This window comes from Limanda limanda, chromosome 3 (assembly GCF_963576545.1).
Source record: "Limanda limanda chromosome 3, fLimLim1.1, whole genome shotgun sequence".
NCBI lineage: Eukaryota > Metazoa > Chordata > Actinopteri > Pleuronectiformes > Pleuronectidae > Limanda > Limanda limanda.
In genome coordinates, this window is record NC_083638.1 from 22,353,818 (window position 1) to 22,375,546 (window position 21,729).

Here is a 21,729-nt window from a genome sequence, read left to right on the forward strand (position 1 = left end):
CCTCATATTTTCGCCCAGCACTCCTTTAAATTAAATCAGATTATTACACCACACCCCAAACAAAAATAAAAAAACAAACTACCATACTTCAACTAGATTTTTATTTGCCTTTATTCGCTTGATCATTTTCTCCAACCCAAAGACAAGAATACACAGCATAAATTGAAAATATCCCATTTAATAGTTTACAACTTTTCATCTTTAATCATCTTTTCATACTTTCAGTCTGACATTCACACTCACCTTGACTCCATGGAACTGCTGTTCAGTTCAACATGTCAAACTCAACTGGGAAAAAAAAAAAGTGAACCTTACATCTCCACCCTCCCCCCGACAAATCAGATACCATATTGTTTTACAGTCAGGACGGGCCTGGGTAGGGGAGGGGTAACAAACATTTTGTTTTCAAAATACAATGTTTGCATTGTTTGTTTAAACAGGGAAACTGAACACAGTCGCAATTCAAATGCTCTTCCAAGCCCTTTACACACTGAATTCACCCCCAACAAATAAAAAAAAAAAAAAAAAAAAGTTTTCCAAATAATCCAAATGATGGATGTGCACTTTCAACACCATCTTAAACAATAACAGTATGAGCACTAGCTGAACAACATCCTATTGTACATGTTAGTCCTGACCCATGAAGGTGGTGTGAACAATTTGTATCGTTTGAACTTGTCTTGCATTTCAAAAAGAATCTCAGGCCAAGAGTAGAAATGACATTATTTACACTGGTTTTTCACATGCAGCTCAGAAGCTGAAGGGTTGAAATTGCAGCCCAAAAAAATCATGTCCTATCTATTTAAAAGACATGTCACACACCGCCTCTCAAGCATCACTTCTTCTTCTCTCACACACTTGCACACACACACACGCTTACACACAGTAATATAACTTCAAACGCTGATCACACCGCTGATGGGTATTTGTTTCCGTTTCTTTTCTTCCTTTTAAGTTACACTGTCCAAAGCACTTATGTTGGGTTCATTTCCATTTGTACATTTAAAACGGCATGGATTACAGTTTCATTAGAAAGAACTCAGATCAGATGTGATTAACAGGGGTACATACTGGATGAATAAGACAATACAAACAACACCAACAAAAACATTCAGGAATAGATGTAATGAAACTTCCTTTCCCATCCTATCAGCCTTCCGTTTTGCACAGCTCCCCCTTGTGGTTATAGCTTGTAGCACAGGCGTGTCCCAGGTTTGTTCTGAGCAGCACTCCACAATACAAAACAAAACAAAACAAAAAAGGAGAAAAATAATTGATCCATTGCCTTCCTACTACATATCGTGCTAAAATAGTGAGGGCTCAGATTAAACTGATATGATGGGCTACAGCCCCACCATTTATTTTAGCAACAGAGAAGCTGCGAGGTGTGTCATGCAGGTGATAGAGGGATGAAAGTAAAGAAAGGAAGTCAAAAGAAAACCCTGCACTGTTCCGACCAAGGGAAGGACCCTGCCACTCCCAACATGCATATGTGGAACCACTTAGGACACAAAAAGCGCCACAAGAATTGGCTCGTCCTGATAAAACTCAATTCCGATGCGAACGCACGGGCCACAATCTGTGCAAAGTAAATCACAAGTGAGGATAGAAACATCCGCATGTGGCCTTGAGACACGAGGCTTGGAGGAAGGTGCTACATGCCAGACAGAAAGGCAAGCTTGTAATCAACGAGAAGAGCCGCGTCACCAACGAGGGGAATCGATTCACAGATCGATTTGTAGGTAGAAGACAGTTCAAGTGATGTGAATTGTCGAGAGCGCAGGACACTAAAGCGCACACGAGGCCAGAGGGAAGAGTTCGATCCTGGCAAGAAACCTGCTCCTCTTCAACAGAGGGCACGGACACATGAGGAGTTTGAGGGGCAGGGAAGCAGATCAAGTAAGGTGCCACTACTGCCGCCGCGCAGCACTGTGCTTAGGTTTCTCAGTAGTACAGTACATTATTCAGACAGATTCAACCCATATCTCAACATCCAAGGGAACCCAGACAAGTAGCCTACCGACGAGACGACACATCCGATCGTGAATGAAGAGTGAAGAATAGCAAATCAAACGACATGGAGCTCAATTGCATCCTTTTTTAAGATTCTGTTTTGTACATATATGCATACAATTATACTTCCTAGCTAATCTCTTAATTCTTCATGTGGGTTTTATTTATTCAGATCAGATTTGTTTGTTTTACAACTATATACAATGTACAGGCAGCAGATCATATATCTTTTACAATGGGTTATTGATGATACAGGGAAGTCTCAATAGACTGATGTTGACTGGATCGATTTAGACAATATACATCGTGAATATTTTGGAATTTTTAGAAAATGGTATCTAAAAAAAGGATGAAAGATAGTACAAGAGACAAAACTGTAAAAGCCCTGAATATATACAGAAAAAAAGCCAATATAGCATTTGTCAACAGAAAAAAAAGTCCTAACTGAAATAATTTCCTCCATATACACATATCGTAGCTCAAAAATATTTCCAAAGCTAATAGTCTCTCTGATTTGGTCGCAGAAGTTAGAAGATCGTGAAGCATAGTGAAAAAAAGAATACAGCCTGACTGAATATCTGAGGATCTCAACACAGCATCACAGGGCTGCTCAGCTTGCTCAGTAATGAACGTACAAACTGCCACTAGTCTCTCTCTCGTGCAGACGCTCCCTTTGATTGCAATTCATGACTAAACAAAGCGGTCACTCTACTGCCACTGACTGTTAACAGAAAGAGAACATTGTGAGGTATGAGGGTTCCTGTCGCCGACAGTGTGGTCAGAATCAGATTTAAAGATGAGAACTAGTCCCAACAGAACAACCTGTACCCCACTGTGTGATCCACACTCACTTCAATGTTTGTCGACGATGACACCTCACTTCAGTAGAATATTTATACTTTTTAAAAAAACACTCTACACCTCAATGTCAGCTTATGAAACGTTAACATTTAGTAGCTGCCGTAGTCTTGAAGATTTTATTAATTATTAATTATATCCAATTTGTGTATTTGTAATTCTGCCACACAGTATAGGGGAGAATGATCAGATTTGTGAAGCTGTAATTTAAGTTTTCTGTCAAATCCGAACTGTGGGTATCCGAGTATGTCACAGTGAGCAATGACTATTATTAACTCCTAATGAGATTCAGAATTGAGAGCGTAAAACTTCTGTGACGAAGTGATACATCTATTCAAATCAAATCAGGGACCATTTCTCTCAGATTGAAGACACAATCAGCACACAAGCAAACTTACAAAGCTCATACAGAGCTCAAGAGTTTAGGGGCTTTTATCTGGCTAAGTCAGAAAGGCACATCACTTCGATATCAGGCATAAATAATTAAGTCAAATTACTGCAGAAATGAAAGTTTCACAAAAATAGTGCCAATAAGATGAGCGTCCCCATCAAAGAAGACAGCCATGAAAAAGAAGACTTGAGGGAGAGAGGGGGAGAAAAAGCATTCAGTGCATGTAACTACATTCATAACAAGCTTCATTTACATGTATGTGCATGGTGACCAAGTTCAACCAGGTTAAATTAATCTGAAATGGGTCGAAATTGCAAACTTGACTGTGAGGACAGAGATGCAGTAAAAGGTTTAAACAGAGATCCCCAACACAAATGCAATCAACATGTCTTCAGATAAATTTCAGGCGTGGATTAAATCCATCCTGACGAGTGAACAGCATCAAACTATGCAAAGCAATTATCCGTTGAATTAAATATACACATCGAGAACTAAAGCTACAGATGAGATGATTTTAGAGAGAGCTGTGTGGACTGAGTATCGTCTCCTAAAACTTCCCGCGGGTGATCAAACCGGGCATCTCGGATCTGTTCATGCTCGTAGCGTCCATCGCGACAACACAAATGTAGACGACTTCCTATAGAAACATAGGATAAAGAGATCTACTACCAGAGAACCCCCTCCGAGCTCGAGTCAAGGTGTGATTGTGATCCTAACAATGCTCAAACATGCTTTAAGCAAATTAATGTAATTCAAAATGTATACAACTCTCTGACAAGTTATATCACTTATGATATGGAGTATGACTGAACTCAATAGACCTTTCAAAGAGTCTCTCCGCTGCCATCACAGGACTGAGGGTTCATAGAAAAAGCCTGAATGCAAAGCCAATCATGAATAATGGAGCAACGTGTTTATTTGAAGTTTAATCATAAATTTAGGTAAAACCAAGGTTATTGCATTGCTTGTAACAGGCAACGCGTTCTCTCAACAGTGACTTGAGTGGTAAAGTGTACCACAGTGAATGGTGTACATACTGTATATGTGCTTTTGTGGGTGGTGATGGTGCAGGGACGGGACGGGGGGGTGTTTGTGGAAAAGAGTACGGACTAAGCAAAGAGATCATGGAAACCGATTAGGAAAAAGAGAAGATAAAGTTCATTGATTGATATGTTTCCCCAATTATTCTGGTGATGTCTATAGCCAACAGGGTCTTCGTAACATCCGTTTTTTTTCTCCTGTGTTAAGATGCTCTGCTGCTTCCCATGCAACTCGAGGGCAGCGGTCTGCATTGTCGTCACAGAGGGATCCATTGGAAGAAAGGAGGGAGGTGAAAGAAAATCGTTTTCATAGTTCCCTTGGTGGGGCTGTTAAGAGCAACGGGCGCAGCTCATCACTGCCAGGACTGAGGGGGGAAATTATTAACCTCAGCCAGGTCTTGCACGGCCGAGCCTTTGAGGGTGTACGTCAGCTTGATCCTCATTCGTAGCTGTTGCTGAAAAGTGGCGAGGACGGTCATGTTTATAAAAAAGTCGAAAACTCTGGCAAATCATGTGAAGTTGAAAATGTCTTTTTTGTCCTTGGTGTTTCAAAAAGGACAAAAATAACAGATTCAAGACAATTTGTGAAAAAACAAACTCACCTTCTGTGGGTTGAGGACTCGGATGACCTGTGTGACAGATCCCTGGTTGAGTGCTGGGACAATATTACTGCTAGGGGAGAGGAGCTGCAGCTGGAATGTCTGAAAAACAGATATTGAACAGTTTATTAGAGGATAATTTAATCAATTGAGAAATGGGGTTATTATAGCCGTATAAACCAGAGATGCTCTTATTGATTGGGCGCTGACCACAGATGTTCCCTTCAAATTACTCAATCGCACTTCTATCGATCAGATAAGATGATTGTATAATTGGTGATATGGACAAATGAACAACACTCAATGATTTTGTTGCCTGAAGTGTCATGACAGCCAGATATTGACGGCACACATTTATGATTTGTTCTTTCTGTCTAAACAAACACAGACTTGATGATGCTGTCAGGTAAACACAATGTTTTGTGGTTTATAAAGCGATTCGATTCTTTATTAGTCACAAAAGTTAGTGATTAAAGCATCCGCACATATAATTAGGAATAACCAAACCAGTTAATTATATGGTTTATTTTCACTTGTCGTTAAGCTGAATGTTTACAACATTCATGAGGTTATGGAGACATTATCAACAATATCAGTAACATTAAATGCTATAAAAGCTGCTTCATTTCTGTAGGTGAGTGTGTCTGCTTACCTTTGGTACTGCAGCCTGGAAAACAAATTCTGTCATATCTGCCTCTGTTGAGTTGGAAGCATGAATGGTGATGACGGCGACGTTTGGATTGGGATTAGCTCTCTCGAATGTGAAGTCTATTTTCAGACCGTTCTTGTTGTACGCCGTCATTGGAGGAATACCTTAGCAGAGATATCAGAGGAGCAGACCATCAAAAGATTTAGATATATAGCTCCTAACAATTTACAGCATGCGTCATGGTAATCCAAGGAATGAAACATAAAATAACTGAATATAATCTTTTAATACACAAGACCAGAAGCAAAAACTACGGTTTGTTTATATGGCAGCAGATGGTGAACGAGAGCAGCCGACTCTCACCTGCAGCTGCAATGTCATTAAACAGGGGCTGTGAGGAGAGGCCATCCAAGAGGAAGGGGGGTTGGGAGGAGGGCAGAGGGGCAGGGGCTGGACCTGAGGGGGGGGAAGCAACACACCAGGGTTTACAAGGACACACACAGACACACTATTATAAATCCTACTGTTTCCATGTTTCTCCTCTTAAGTTGATTTATAGCTAGTTAGACTTATGCTGCAGAATTTCTCACAAACAGCTCCCAACTTACAATATGTTATTGTTGTTGTCGTCGGGCCGCAAGGACCAAACAAACAATACATTTGTGCTACACCTGGTTTGAATCAATATTCTCAACAGAACAGTCAAATTCAATGCCATTAAAAGTGAGCTCTATGGTGTTGATATTGGAATGCTGATGAATAATGATGATCTGCTTCATAGCTGCAAAGTACATTACTATGGACACGTTCAAGCATCTCTACAAGTCATTTAAGTCAATTCCTAGTTGATACGTCACCAAGAAGTTACCATATGCTCAATGTTTATACAAAAAACAGGCAGTTCAGGAGCAGATGCATCACATTCACACTTGTGCAAAACACAGGTTTATACCAGGTCCTCGCGTTGCTCTAAACAGGGTTATGCAGAGCAGTAAACAGAGTATCCTACCACTTAGCGAGAGGTCACCAAGCAGATCGAGCAGCTCTCCTCCAGCTGAGGCGGGCTTGGTGGGGATTGTGGTCTGGATCACCGGCACCACATCATTACCGCCCAGCAAGTCTAATAAATCATTAGCCTGGGGGACAGGGACGACATGAAAGCATGACAAATTACTTACAGTGTTCAACACATTCATTAATCATGTAAAATAAAGAATACATTCATTGGTTCCAAAAAAAGATGATGAGCGTGGAAGTTTAATAAACTTTCGACATGGAGACGAATGCTGTCAGAATATAAATGGCATCAACATAGTCTGTCAGACGATGGATCACTCATTTTATCATCATACAGCATTTTAGCACAAGGCATCGTCTGTCCACTGGAGATCAAACAAATGATCAGCTTGGTGCAGGTGTATTTCATGACACAATAAACATTTAAAATATATAAATATTCATTATCAGTATAGGTTAATTTAGCTCAACCATCTATTTTCTGCTACTTACCTTTAGTAAAAATTTAAAATAATGATATACTCTCCGAGTGGTACAGTCCACGTTAGGATTTTAGATCTTAATGTGAAAAAAGTATCCTGCTAATTGCTTATCTAGTTAATATATTCAAGGTGTTATTTGTTCATTTTAAAATAATGAAAGCTGTCCTCACCTGGTTGGTTGGCTGGGTGACAGGAGGTGGATGTTTCGGTTCCACACCAGAGGGCTCTGTCTCCCCATTTGTCTGAGCAATCTCTGTGGGGCCATTAGATGCGGATTTCTCCATAATGGGCATTCGCTCGAGCAGAGCTGGCCTATAGTCAAGTAACCAGCACAGAATAAGGAGGGAGGCAGAAGATGTTCCAAACTCAACCATGTGAGGATTTTCCAAAATCTGCTAAATGGCACGATGTAGTTGTGATGGATGTTATGATGGAAGATAGGATTTGCATATTCACCTCATGTGGTCGTATTTCTTGAAAAGCGCGTTGTACTCCACAGCTCTCTGCTGGAGCTCCACATCGATGCTACTGCCATATATCGAAACCACCTTCTTGATTCGGCTAAATGTTACAGGTTAGCAAAAGAGAGTGGTTTCGGTTAATGGACTTAATCACTTTGGCAGCCAAATGTTTAGAAAGCTTTAAAGTAAAAGATGAGTATAAAAGGTTGTGACTCACCTAACACCGCTGAAGCGAGTCGACAGCTTCATGATGGCAGTGAGGGAGTAACCCCGGGTCACAGGTGTGGACATGTTGGACACCAGGAGTCCTTCTAGCACGTCCAGAACTTCATCTTCAGAGACCTTGATTCATCAGGAAGAGAAGACAACCATCAAAGATTAAAGGTTTGTCTTCAGATTGTGTGTGTGTGCTTGTGTGTAGGATCTTTCCATTTTTACCTGGATGGGTTCCTCCTCTTCACATTGTCCAGATACTAGCAGGTCTCCATACTCTCCTATGCACCAGGAGGCCACCTGCACTAGAGGTTGCTAGAGGACACAGAGTAACTCACGTCAAACACTGATAAACTGTTCAGCCAACTGGAAACACTGCATTACATAACCCAAATATATGTATGCTCCATTAATGAAGATGTCCCAAATCTAATGAGAACTGCACTGACCTGTGAGATGTCATCCAGCAGTGCCTTGTAGAGTCTCTGAACTGTGTAGGCATGCATCTCCACACTGTTGGTGATGAGCTGGATGAGGTTTGGAACGGAATCGTCTCGCACATAGCTCCCCGCCTGTGAGGAAGGACAGAGGTCAATCAGAAATGAAAATGAATCCTAAATAAATATTTCTTGATTTGCCTTAAAATTAAAGCAAGTGTTGGCTATGGTGTGTCCCCAGATTTGGTGAGAACATTTGTGTTTTGTAGGGTAATGCTTCTATTGCTGAGCATCCAAATCAAATGGCATTAGAGGTAGGATTGTTCTTATAATATACGTACTGTTGTCAGGACTCTCATAATGGTGTCGATGTGCCATCTTTTCGAAGGAGCATACCTGTAAAAGAATACATTCATTGGTCCCAAAAAAGGATGATGAGAGTGGCAGTTTAATAAACTCTCTACATCAAGGAGACAAATGCTGTCAGAATATAAATGGCATCAACATAGTCTGTCAGACGATGGATCACTCATTTTATCATCATACAGCATTTTAGCACAAGGCATCGTCTGTCAACTGGATATCAAACAAATGATCAGCTTGGTGCAGGTATATTTCTTAATGTTCATAAAACCTCTTCACAGACATAACTGACATTCATTCTACATGTATGTAATTCATGCAAAGTTACTCTTAACCGGCTGTATCAACCTTGAACTGTGGGCTGGAAGTATTAGCAAAGAGCAAAAGCTGAGAATCATTTGCAACCTTTCACATGACAGGGTCACACAGAATGTGCTATCATATTACTACAGAGCAGCTGTACAGTTAGCATGTGTAGGGAAGTATGTGTGCCAGGGCCATACTTCTCGGCAGCTAGAAAGACTCCTGATGCACAGTCTGCTTTGAATTCCGGGTCACAGGAGTCAAGGAAGTAGAGCAGCTCTTTCATCATGCCTCGGATGTTGTTGCCGTTCACCAGGGCAAAGCTCAGCTCCATTGCACGTCTGCACAGCAACGACAAAAACAACAAGGTCAGAAACAAAAAGGCTGAAAAATGAGACATGTAAAATTCAAACCGAAGTGCAGTGAGACAGTCACCTCTTGATGGACACATCCAGATCTTTCAAACAATCCACAATGGTGCTCCGGTGCCTCTGCACTGCATTGTGGTCCGTCTGTACCGTCTTTAGTAGGGAGGTCAATGCTACGTATCTAGGAGAGTGAGTTCAATTACAGGAAGTCAGAATCACATTTTGGAGAACCTCCTGGCAAGGTCAAGTTCTGTGGGTGAATTAATTACCTTATATTTTTGTCATTGTTAAGAAGGAAGCGACCAAGTATGTTAATGGCCAAGACCTGGAGGAGAAAAGACATTTAGGTCATGAAAGAATATATCAAACTACTCTTACCAAGGCACGCTCATAAGTTCAATTAAATCAAATCCGCTTACCCTCAATCCACTTTCAGACTTAATGTCCATTATGGTCAGCACGGTCTCGTACAGGATTGCGTTGCCTACATTTTTACTCGTCTCTGTGTTTGTTGCAACCTGCAGGTTTAAACACAATTAATTAGTCCGAATGACATTTAATCCATGAGCGTTGAAGTGAAAACAACGACTGAAAGTGCAAGTCTGACCTGTGCGAGAATGTCATTCATTGCTTCACTGGAGTCGTCATCACTCTTGCCTAAAATTCGCAGTAGTCTCAATATACGCACCTGAGAGAAAATAATCAATTTATTTGACAAATCGGATACACTAGTGATTCCTAATAGGAAAATTCTGACTTCTCTTGCACCATCCCTTGTTTTCTTCTCGTCTGTAGTCACTCTTTTGCTGTTATAGGTGTGCCTTCCCACATTTACTGTATACATATATACCGTTTGTAAATTTGACCGTTATCTCACAGTTTAACTTAAATTATGTCACATGAAGCTCAGGATTTAATTTTTGGATTTTTTTAACTTCCACAAAGGCTGTAAAAATCTATGTCCTGATACAACATGTGTAATGCTGTCATTTGATCCTCAGGAGTTCTGACTGCTCTTGGTATGGTAAGCATCAGGATAAATTGGGCTCTGCATGTTAAGCATAGATGGAAGAAAGAGGGAGATTTACCTGCAGGAAAGGGTCGCTTATGCCTGACACATCATGCTCAGGAGAATATCCAGACATGATCAGGTTCTTCAGGATTCTCACCAACTGTGGAACCAGCTACAGAAAGATCAACAACACAAGAGAAAAGACGAGGTGTCACAATATTTGCGTGAATCGCACAAACTTTTCAAGCTAATAATTATTAATTCACAAAGGAAGCCATTTAAACTACAGTCAAGAGCAAGGGGTTAAATATTTGTATATTGAAGTAGATCAATATGGATTAAAACTCAAGATGATTTCAAATTTTTAGGGTTGTAAAAATTAAACCCTCTGTCGTATAATTATATTAGGTTAGAGTATTTGGCTTAGAAAGGAAAATCTAGACACCCTCTTATTTTATAAATGAACATGGCTAAATACAATTATAAGTATTGAAACCTAGAATTTAATTCAGTGCAAACAAATAATTTTATTGTATAATGTATTGTATTGTATTAAAAAAAAAGTTAATTTAACATCAAAATAATTGCATTATTATTATTTCGATCTCTCAGTGACTTTCATAGCAGCTTATCAAAATACAAACTGAAAATAACACTTCAAATATTTGTCAAACAGCTTGCTGGCTTATTCAACATTAAATCAGAAGATTTGAGAGGTCTAAGATGTGTTCAGTTTTTTTGATAGAGGATATGCAGACACAAAATTAATATAAATATTTACTCTGCTGTGGGTGTGAGAACAAACTTGCGGCCCCGAAACGCCAGATTTTCCACGTATTAACTTCCTTGTTGCTCGTCTACTGTAGACTTTTTTTGATGGCCAATATAAATCCTTAACTAATGAACCACATCAAAAAAGGAGTAGCGTAAACTCTGCAAAACTTGTCAAACTCTTAACTTTTGCTCAAGACAGATAAACACCTCTTTAAAGTTACAGTTATAAAGAGCTTAAACGGTTACTGACATGACCCATAAGCTACTCCCTTACGATGACACAGATATAGAGAAGATCACCTGGTCTTAGTGACAACGTCCTGTGCAATTACATGAAAACACACCCACCCAAATGCTTTTAAGTAGACACTAATCAAATGAGTTTCATATATTTACACTGAAAACAATAGTGAAAAATGTGTCTGACAAATGGACCAAAAACTCATTTGTACAATTCAAAAACACTGACATAGTAATGATCACTGTGCAAGTTAAAGAAATCAAATTGTAAATCAAACACAAGATGACATTACTCAACACAAATTTGGTTACGGCTGAGGTGACTGTGAAGAGTGATTACTATTTACAGCATGCACCAGCTATGAGATCAGAATGTACTCTTACCTTCTCATTCTAACACAATGCAGGAATTGTAACAAAGACAAATGACAGAAAAAATATGAGGTAGATGTTAGGGAGGGGAAACTGGAAATCATTCACTTTCAGAGAGCTCAGAAATTAATGTTTAAATCATGAGCATGAGGAGTGGTGCTTCTGGTACAGTATTTGTCACACCTAGAGGAGGAAGAGGTACAGCAGTGTTTGAAATACATGAGGAAAAGTCAGAGGTAGGAGATATAAGATTGAGACATACTTTGAATGTAGAGGAAACCTGTAGCACAATCTAAACCTCAAAGTTGGACTAGCTTAGCGATATCAAAAAGAAATGTGTACGCAAAGGGAGAATGAAATGTGACATGAGCTTACGACAAATGCGGAAGAAATTCCTTAGGAAATTTAGAGAGTAGTATTCATCTGTACCTTTCTGAAGTGGGACAGCATGTCAGGACTTCTTTCACACATTTCAGTGAGGAGGACAACTGATGTATGGAGAACACCTGAGGGAACATACACAGGAAAGGTTTTGGGTTTTGAAAGAATATGTTGGCAAGAGTTCAGCTCAGGATATTCAAACCTAAAAATGTAAAAAAGGGAATGTATAGCCAATATAACCAGATATGATGTTACGGATATGAAATATAAAGAGAAAAGCCTGAGTAGGAGATGAATTAAATAGGTTCCTGGACTAATAACTGTCATAGCCGAAACACTGCATTGGGATTTTACAACTCTAAACAATGCCATGGTAAAATGTTATCCTCTGTATTGACATTCTCAAGGTTAACCGCAGAATTAACCTCATGTTATTGAGTAATCTTATAGGAATGTGTACTTGTCTGCATCTGATTGGTCGGCACAGTGAACGTGTAATGCAGTTTCTTTTAGAGCACGTGCCAGCATTTTTTTTTTATGTAACTCTGCCATCACGCCTTTTCAAAGCAACAGATATTTAGACACGTCATAGAAGAAAAGGCACATGCACAAATATGATGCCTGAAGCTGCTTCAGGCTCTTGGTCATAAAAACTTTTGCGTACCAGCTTACTGTCACATGTCATGTCTTACTGGACCACTTAAACAGAACAGCCATTGTTAATGTTATCTCTGATACCTGTGCTTTCCTTCCATGACAAGAAAAAATGTAAGCTATGCAGTGGTCTCATAGAAATGAATGAATGTGCTGTGTTATTGCCACGTACTGCCACTGACATAACATAGATACGAGTCAAATATCTAACTTTTCTTAGTGGGTTTTTGTAACAACCATATATTATGTATGAAAGACAAGATAAATATCTGCAATGTTTTTTAAAAAAATGTTTTACATACATTGCAAAACATAAGTACCAGTACGCAGGCTTTGCTTTTGTAGTACTTAGTACCAATAGAGGCTGGCCAATCACAAAGAAGCCTCAGTCAGATGTCAACAATTATGATGAACTAGCATACATCTGATTAACAATAGAGGACATCAGGTGACAGCCTCATAAATCTGTGCAGGTTTATCATTTCCCAGTGACCTGAGGTTGAAAACACATCTGTGGGATAGGAGTGAAAAGCAGTGGTGGGTGAATTCTGAAGCTACGTGTAAGTATGTCATATTTTTAAACTATGTTGAAACTCTAATGTAATAATAATGTTTTCTATTTTTAAATCACTCAGTGAGCAGGTTGGTCGCTGAGTACATATTAGTGGATGTTATAACCATGTCACACCATCCTAAATTTACACTTTATTCAATGACGTTTACTAAAGGACAGACATGAACCGTTTCTGTATATTTTCTGATGGTCTATTTTTAAGCAAACATTAATGCATTGCCGCACAATGTCAGAGAAGGGCAAGTTATTTCAGCACAACAGCAAACTCTTCTTGGAGCATATCTCCCGTAGGTGGGGGACACACACCCCAAATACATTATGACAGACTCATTAATTCTGCTCTCCTCTGCAAAGGACACGAGCTCTCCAGCTGTTAAGAGCGAGGCCCTGTGAGTGGCAGCATATAGGACAAAGTCTACATTCGTGTAGTATAACGAGCACATGAGACAGCGACGGGAACCTGACAAAGCGTTTACACTCACCATGATTCTTCTCGCTCAACAGGTTTTTTGTGGCTGGAAGGAACATTTCCATGAGTTCTGGAACCTTCCTGATGACATGAACTGCACACAACGCTGCCTGTCAAATATTTACACATGAGAAAATCCATGAAGAAAAGTTCTGATCTTCAACACTATATTGTACGTCAGAGAGTAACACATGCCAACATTTTCTATGACATTTCATTCATGTAAAAACATAAACATGACAACAGTGAGGCTTACTTTTTTCCTCAAGTAGGAGTTAGATGTTTTGAGCAGCTTCTCTACCTCCCCTGCCAGGTCACGACACATTTCTGAGGAACCCATGCAGCCCAAAGTGCACAAGGCTAGACCCTGTACATATTGTGTGCTGTGATTTAAGTCACTGGTGTGGGAGAAGAGAGTTGAATCAGCCACGGAAACAGACCCGAGTACATACTAAAATACTTAGGGATATGTGAATTCAGTGGAAAAGAAGTTAAAACAAGTTATAACGTTTCTACAAGGGTTAAATAGACATCAACTTAGAGCACAAGTCATACAATTAATCTGTCAGTCATAAACAAATTGTTGTGCGTTTCAAATGCAAATAAGCAACCTCTTACAAGCTGAATATTAACTTTATTAACTGGAAATCTTCCACTTACTTCTTAATGCAATTTGTCATTAGTAGGTGGACGTCCTGCCTCTCATCCAACAGCAGCATAGCTCCCAAATAACCTATCCGTTTGTCAGTGAACTTCTGGGATGCGATCAGCTTCAGGCACTCCAGCTGGAAAACCGATCATCATGTCACAACACTATCCAGAGTATAAGCTATGTTTCGATAATGTCACTGGAAATCTAAAAAAGACCCCCCCGCCCTGCCATCGCCAAACATACCTGCCCAAAGTGTGCTGGGTAGCCCAACATGTGCATATAAAGTAGCTTGGCCACATTTCTGCAACGGTATGTATTGTCTTCCTCTCTAAAGGACGAGCGGATAGCAGCACACTCTTTCTGGATCATCTCACGCTCCTCTGCCTGGGTCCGTGCTGTCCGGATGGTCCGGATTAGCTCCCGAAGTCTAATCGGAGCTGGCATTCTCTGGAAAACATGAAGAAGAGATACAGGTTGGCACACGTTGCCTCAGACTGGGACGGAGACCAGACCACACCAAAACAGAACAGCTAAATGAAGAATGAAGAAAAGGGAAAAGAGTCACACACATCAGCATGGGCTCAGCAGTATGGTAATGAGAAGGAAATAAATTTGAGTGCTGGCCACCTGTTTAAGAGCCGCTTCTCTAATAGTATTGATGTGCACAGGTGGATGAGTAGGAAGGTGAAGCTTTAAACAACAGGTGGAGGTTTATATAGTAAATAAGCAAATGCTTAGTCATAAGAAGAACTTATTGGGAAACTAATTTCTCAATCAAGATGAATAAACTCTTTCATGGAGCATGACAAGCGGCGGTTGTGTGAAAGTGAATATATTGAGCTATTATTAAGTTGTAATGGACAAGCAAATACAACTTACGAGGAGATAAAACAGTCATTACAACAAGACAGAACTTAATAAAAGTCTGTGTTTTATGACAAAATCATTGAAATTGTTTTTGAATCAACAGGATGATAGTTCAGCTCCTTGGATGCGTTATGACATCTCTTAAATTCCATTGTGTATCATCTTGTTCAGGGTCTTAAACAATTTCACTATATCATAAAATGCTGTTCAACAACTCCAAAAAGTATGAAAGCAAGTTGGTTTTTCAATAAGTGGGACAGAATCCGTCTGGTTGTTAGAGCAGATATGAGGAGTGACAAACAGAGAGTTTGTATTCTCACTAGATAAATGAGAAAATGTATGATCTACTTTAAATAGCAACGAAATTGTCCCAAAAGGGATGTGAATATTACCCCTATAAAACTGGAGGGTTATTAATGTTGGCTTCTCTATGAGAAAGGGACACATTTTTGTCTCCCATCTCCTGGAGCCTTTTATCTGGTAACATGCGGCACATAATTAAGCTGCTCCAGCAACATAGACAATGGTTATTATTTGTCAACAGATCTATTTTCTCCAAATAAGTACCCAGCACTGAAAAGGATGTTTGACAGTGAAAATAAATACCGACAGAGTAGCGACCTTAAAAATCGAATGGGTGAATTAGTGGATGTTATAGCTGATGGACAACTGTTCTCATAAATAATGCAATTCTTCTCTTCTCCAAATGTGAGCCTGCACTCATTAAATCATCTCTACAACTTGAATTGCCCAGACAGACTGTCCAAGGTTTTTACAATTCAAGGAAGGTAGAGGATTCAAATTATCCTGGACAATTACCTCACCACAGGGAAGTGTTGTTATTCTGACGCAGGCTGCCTTTGCTGATATATTTTCAGATTTTCTTGTAGTTGAGTTAGTCTTTATCCGTCTGGCTAGATCGCTGTCATGCTAAGAGGAATAACTCTCAAAGTGGGATATTGGATGTTAGGTTTCTGATTTTTCTCCTGTGATTTTCACTGACACTCACAGGAGTTGCTATATGTAGTGTGCCACCCAAACCATCTCGTCTTGAGGCTCTGTTTAACTTTTATTTGTTTAAAAAATGTTGCTGACTGTAATATTGCTACTATTGTTCTAACTAGATATTTTCTATAAGAAACCTGGAGATCTTATAAGGTCTTGGAGTGGCTAATTGCCAAAGCACTGTACACGGAAAGTCAACTCCAGCTCCTGTCCCCGCATGACATTAACTCTGATAATTGACTGTGCATTTTTAGACAGAGGTGACTGCAAAGAACAAGCCTTATTAACCATATGAACTTTAAATCTCCTTTCAGCATACCTAGTTGCCTTGTTTTAAGCCTGCATAGCTGTGCAGGTTGTAGTATTTTTACCGGAATGTTCAGTGGAAAAGCTCACTACTTACTTTTTAATCATTAACCATCACTGACGAGATCGTGTGAAATCACTTGAAACGCTGCCAATCTACTGAGGGAAATAAGTATTCAGATATACAGAGAATGAGGACATCCTTTGTTGAATAAAGTGGTGGTTTGTAGAGACTGTGAGAATTCATGGTCATTAACAGAATAGTTTTCAGCGTGGCCTGGGTGCTCGGGCAGGGTTACAATTTAATAAAGCCAGAGATCTACTGTCTGTCTTAACACCATTTAAATTACCTGAGCTGAATGGACCTAGTGTTGGGCTCCATGAAAAATGGCTCCCCGTCTCTTGCTGTGCTTATAATCAAATGTGTTCACATTCAAGAAAGTTAATCCGGCCTCTGCCGAGTTTAATTAAATTACAGTTCCTTGTTCTTTCAGTCTCAGTAAACTGCACATTCATCTACAATCAAAAAATGTTGTTAGTATCTATAAGAGGCATTAGTTTGTATTAATATTTATTGGAAGTAGAAGTGTCATTAGCTTAAAATATATAACTTACAAAAAAGGAGGGGCCCACATAGTAGGTGGGTTGTAAAGACCGTGGGATGGGGAGCTGTGAGTTTATTTAATAGTTGGGCAGCAGAAGTGTAGGGTTCCAGCTTGGCATCAGCAGACAAATTCACATTAGCAAATGGATCTGGAAGTTCTCGGTTGATTTTTTTTAAATTTCCAAGCAGCATTGTCAAGGTTCAGACCCAAACGCCACAGGACACAATTAGACCAATTACAGCAACATAAAGTGTGATGTAACATATAAACAAAATTCAATAAATGCAGTTCTTCTTTCCATGAAAATTTACCATCCACTTTGTGTAATACTGTCAAGTCAGAGGATTCAACAGACCTCTCCACATCAGTGGCAGCCACCTTGGTTGTAACGAAAACTGCGGCACTGTTGTGTCAATTTATCAAAACCGGCCCCTTTGAGATGAATGGTTCTGATTGGCCCCACATGTCTCTGGAAGGATGGGAATCTGTATGAACTGCAGAGGGGAAGGGACAGGACCTATCTACGAGAGTAAATAAACTGAGCTTCCTGATTGGTCTGGTTTCCAGGCAAGTGTTCTTTAAGGACCACTTTACTACAAAGACAAAAAGGCTACCATTATATCACAGATAAAGGTGGTGACCACACAGGTGAGTCACTTCAGCTATTTTAGATTGCGTAAAACTAAACGACTCAGTTTTCCTGAGGATATTGGGCCCGAGTGCGACTATGACAAAAATGTGCTGCTCTATGCCTTGGACAGTGCCAAGGATAGAAATAAAACATTAAAAAAATGAAGTAAATTCAGAAATAAAAACATTGAGTTAGAAAACGAAAGTGTTGCACTCACTCACAGGCGCACCACATCATGACAAAATACATTGGGGTTTTTTTAAGCAAAACATTTTTAACCAAGTATTTCAGAGGGATTATGCCCCAAGTCATCTTCACTTCTACAAACAACACTGTTGCTAGTCAGCCAAAACAAAAACAAAAAACTAAACGTAATCAAACACACCTTAACAGGCAAAGTACAATCATACGCAACAATTTACGAGAGATCAAAGTAATAAATGAATAAAATAAAAAAAATCCCACAAAAGCCATGATACAAACTTACAAGAGGTAATATGGATATTTGGAAACATGATCCAATATCAATAACACATCTTTTCTATATAGGCCTACTTTGCATGTATTCTGAAATGTTCAAAACAAGCTTTTCCTCTCATGAGATTTGGAGAGCCAGTCGAGAAAAGCTTTCAGAGCCTGACAACCAGCAACAAGCAAAAAGCTTTTACCACAGGGAGCATTCAACCTGTTGAGTACGAGACGTCATACTTGCAGCATCAAAAGACAGAACACAGTTTAAATGGTTAACAATAGATAACTGAAAGCTGCCAGACGTGCATGGTGAGAAACTTAAAGCACCGATGTGCTACCTTCTTGGTTTGGGAAGAATTGCACTGAAAGATCATCAGATAGCTTCAAGATGAAAACATATACAGAGATACCACAGGGGAGAAGCATTTTCCTTACTCAGTTTTGCAGGCTGTTGTAGCCTGCACTTTTTCTCTTCATGTTCTCTGTGTACTCAGTTACAGTATGTACCAATTGAATAATGTCGAATTAGACTTATTTCACCATCTCTAAGTGACCAGCTACGCACAGCAAAAAATAACTGTCACCAAATAAACAAACAAACTCAGCTTTTTCATGTTTTACATTTATAATCTGCTTCAAATAAATTCAAATGTTGAGTCCTGCACCTTAAGCCAGGCTCAGAAGATTTGAAATACCTCACCAATTTTGAAATCATATTATATCCCGGACATAAGGAGGTACTTCTTGAAGTCATTTTAAACGTGCCCAAGCTACAAGATTTAAAACAATGGCACATCACACACTACAGGATATTATAAACATTAGCATTCCAGAGGGAGCAATCAAGGAGCAGTACAACGCCTCCTGTATTCCCACAGGATCTAATGGGAAAGGAGATGTAAACAAAATGGAGACAGGTGCAACAAATTTCTCTTCTGTTAGTACTATCAACTAAAAACAAAAGCATTAGGCTTAACCAGTCTACGTTAGAAGAGGTCAACACTGGTAGTCTACTCTTCATTTAGAACTGGAGGTCAGTTTTAATATCTGTCCACAGATCTGTATCAGCATTAGTTAGCCTGAAGGGATAGAATGTTTACGTTGCTCGGCTTCACGCTATCAGCTGAAAGAAGTGATGCGAACATCATCATTATCAGACTTAATGTTATTGAGTCGGCCCAAATGGGTTTTTGGGCCTGCAGGTTTAAGACTAACTTAGTAAACACCTCACTTTATCAGATAATCTAAACATTGGTACAGACCAAGGTCTGATTTCTCATCTGATGTCAGGAGGGTGAATTCCTGGAAAAATCTGCCCAATTCTCCTCCGCCCAGATGATATTTAATGTATTCCATCGTGAAAATATGTTGGGTGGTTAAGATTCAGTTTTTTTTGAAAAAACAAATCTGAATTCATTATCTCTTCTTTTCAAGCAACTATAAAGGTGGATCAAAAAGTTAGTCAGATGATAACCTTTAACACTGTTTGCAGTCGGCCCCATTCCTCCACCTACCAAGGTCCACAACCACGTACAAGTGTTCAATCTGTTGAGAACATTGTTAAACATGTGTGAACTTACTTGAAGCATATGTTACATGAACTTAATTGAAGCCTTTACGAAGCTGAATTACAACTGCTTGTCATCCGAGGGAATGTGTAGTTGAACATGAAGGGGCTCCCCACTTGCACAACAGGCCCCCCAACTCGACCACCAATGGCAGCATCATGGAGGTCTAATAAAGAACCCGCTGTGTGCAAGGATTATGACATCACGTCCTAAACCCTGGCTATTATCATACTTTCTCTCTCAAGATGTTGGCTTGGTTAAGCTATGCAAATAACTGTTTGCTTGGCTTTGTGAGGTTGTAAGATAGCCAGCAGGCAAAGCTGGAAAAGCAACCGCCTCTGTTACTAATGCTAACCCCGACAGTACTATCTGTACAGGTGTTATATTCCATTCCATCCTGATTGGCTGGCGACAAAGTGAGAATATTGAATTTCAAAGTCAAAAAGAGGAACATCACACAGAAGCATCACCTGCTAGGATCAGCAATAGGCTACAAAGTTAGTCTTTGTTGCCAGAGGACATGAAGGTTAAGTAGTTCTAATCAAGATCCTCTTTCAACCATATCAACTTGTAATGTTAGGATCCTGAGAGATTTAACCTGGAAGGACAACTGAAGTTTCTGTAGAATCCTGGGTATTTCTTCACCATGGGTAAATAATAGATAACTGAGTCATTTCACAGAGAGAGTAAGACAGGAAGAGGCTGACATTTTGGAATGGCACGTAAATGTGAAGGATCAGGTCCAGAAGTACAGGAATCACCCAAAAACAGTTCACTTCACCCTCATGTGCACACTTCCTACTTACAGCCGACTTCCTTAACGTCAACCTATTCGTTGTTACGCGAAAACCAAGTGACATAAAACGCATTAATAGAAGATAGCTGTCCTCTGAATGAATGCGATGAGAGGGTATCTTCGGGAACGGACACAAAATGAGTCAACTTCCACCACGACAGGAAGCTTCCTATCACTGGATCCACGGCTACAACCACATGCAACGTGGACTAACCACTGACAGGTTTACTATTTGTCAAATGTGAGAAAAGTCTGACATCACTTAGGAGAAGTAGAGCTAAACATGAACCTTGTGGAGCCATATGTCCCTTAGCAAGCGCACATTACACCTTGCACACAGCCAGCTAACCCCCAGCTAGCTCCCTCTGAGAGAGAGGGCAACACACTGGGATGACACCACAGCTGTAGCTTCACCTTGGCTGACAGGGTTTAAGGGTTAAATGAAGATTTGATTCAACAGCAGCAAAGAGTCCTGTGTGAAGGTGCTGAGGCCATTACAGACCGGATCCCACCGCCGATAAATCGGGACCTGATGCAGTCCAGGCCCTCTTGAAGCATTTGGATTATCAAGCTAGCGAGTCCCCTCCGGCGTTAGCTAGCTACCTGACACTTTCTGCCACACTTACTTCGCGTACTACCTAGGTTTACAACAAAAAAAGTACAGCTGCACACATATGGGCTTTGTGTAAAGATGTGAAGTGTCAACTCGGGATAGCACGCTGTCACTGTGGTGGTATCCCGTGGGGAGAGAACACAACACGGCTGTCTGAGGAGTTTCACATCCCTAGCACCCAGCAGGTAGCTAGCCGGGCATGCTAACCCTGCTAGCTCCCTTAGCTGCTGACAGGCACAGCCCCGGCACCGAGGGGCTGCGACTTCCTCCGCAGCGCCACGGTGAGGGGTGTCAACGGGGATGCGATCGAACCCCCGGCCCCCGGCCCCGCGTACACACACCATCACACCCCCAGCCCCGACATTTTGTCCCCGGCAGATACTTACGAGCCGTGGTGGAGGCAGAAAACGACCGGGTTCGCCTCTGTTAGCAATGGAGGGAGGAACACACTAGACATGCAAAATGGTGGCGACTCCAGCCTCGGCGCATCGACAGCCGGCGGAGGGTTACACTGGCGGAGCGCGGAGGCTTTTTGGGAAAGAGGC

The 21,729-nt window shown here is 40.4% G+C and overlaps 1 protein-coding gene across 2 annotated transcripts; it reads right to left on the bottom strand.

The window, feature by feature from the left end:
- Positions 1–87: 87 nt before the first annotated feature.
- Positions 88–21,693, bottom strand: ap1g1 (adaptor related protein complex 1 subunit gamma 1). 2 transcript variants are annotated; one of them, XM_061068819.1, is made up of 23 exons: positions 21,571–21,693; positions 14,566–14,769; positions 14,331–14,455; positions 13,927–14,068; positions 13,684–13,780; positions 12,022–12,098; positions 10,283–10,378; positions 9,802–9,882; positions 9,614–9,712; positions 9,464–9,519; positions 9,262–9,375; positions 9,027–9,167; positions 8,502–8,556; positions 8,173–8,295; positions 7,949–8,038; positions 7,728–7,852; positions 7,506–7,610; positions 7,220–7,361; positions 6,560–6,686; positions 5,914–6,006; positions 5,554–5,714; positions 4,905–5,003; positions 88–4,751 (listed from the first exon to the last, which is right to left on the bottom strand). In XM_061068819.1, the coding sequence occupies exons 2-23, from the start codon at positions 14,764–14,766 to the stop codon at positions 4,656–4,658; spliced, it is 2,445 nt and encodes an 814-aa protein (XP_060924802.1). In that variant the 5' UTR covers positions 14,767–14,769; positions 21,571–21,693; the 3' UTR covers positions 88–4,655. The 2 variants fall into 2 exon arrangements, with proteins under 2 accessions (XP_060924802.1, XP_060924801.1); XM_061068818.1 differs by having other exon boundaries at positions 88–4,757.
- Between the last annotated feature and the right edge of the window lie 36 nt (positions 21,694–21,729).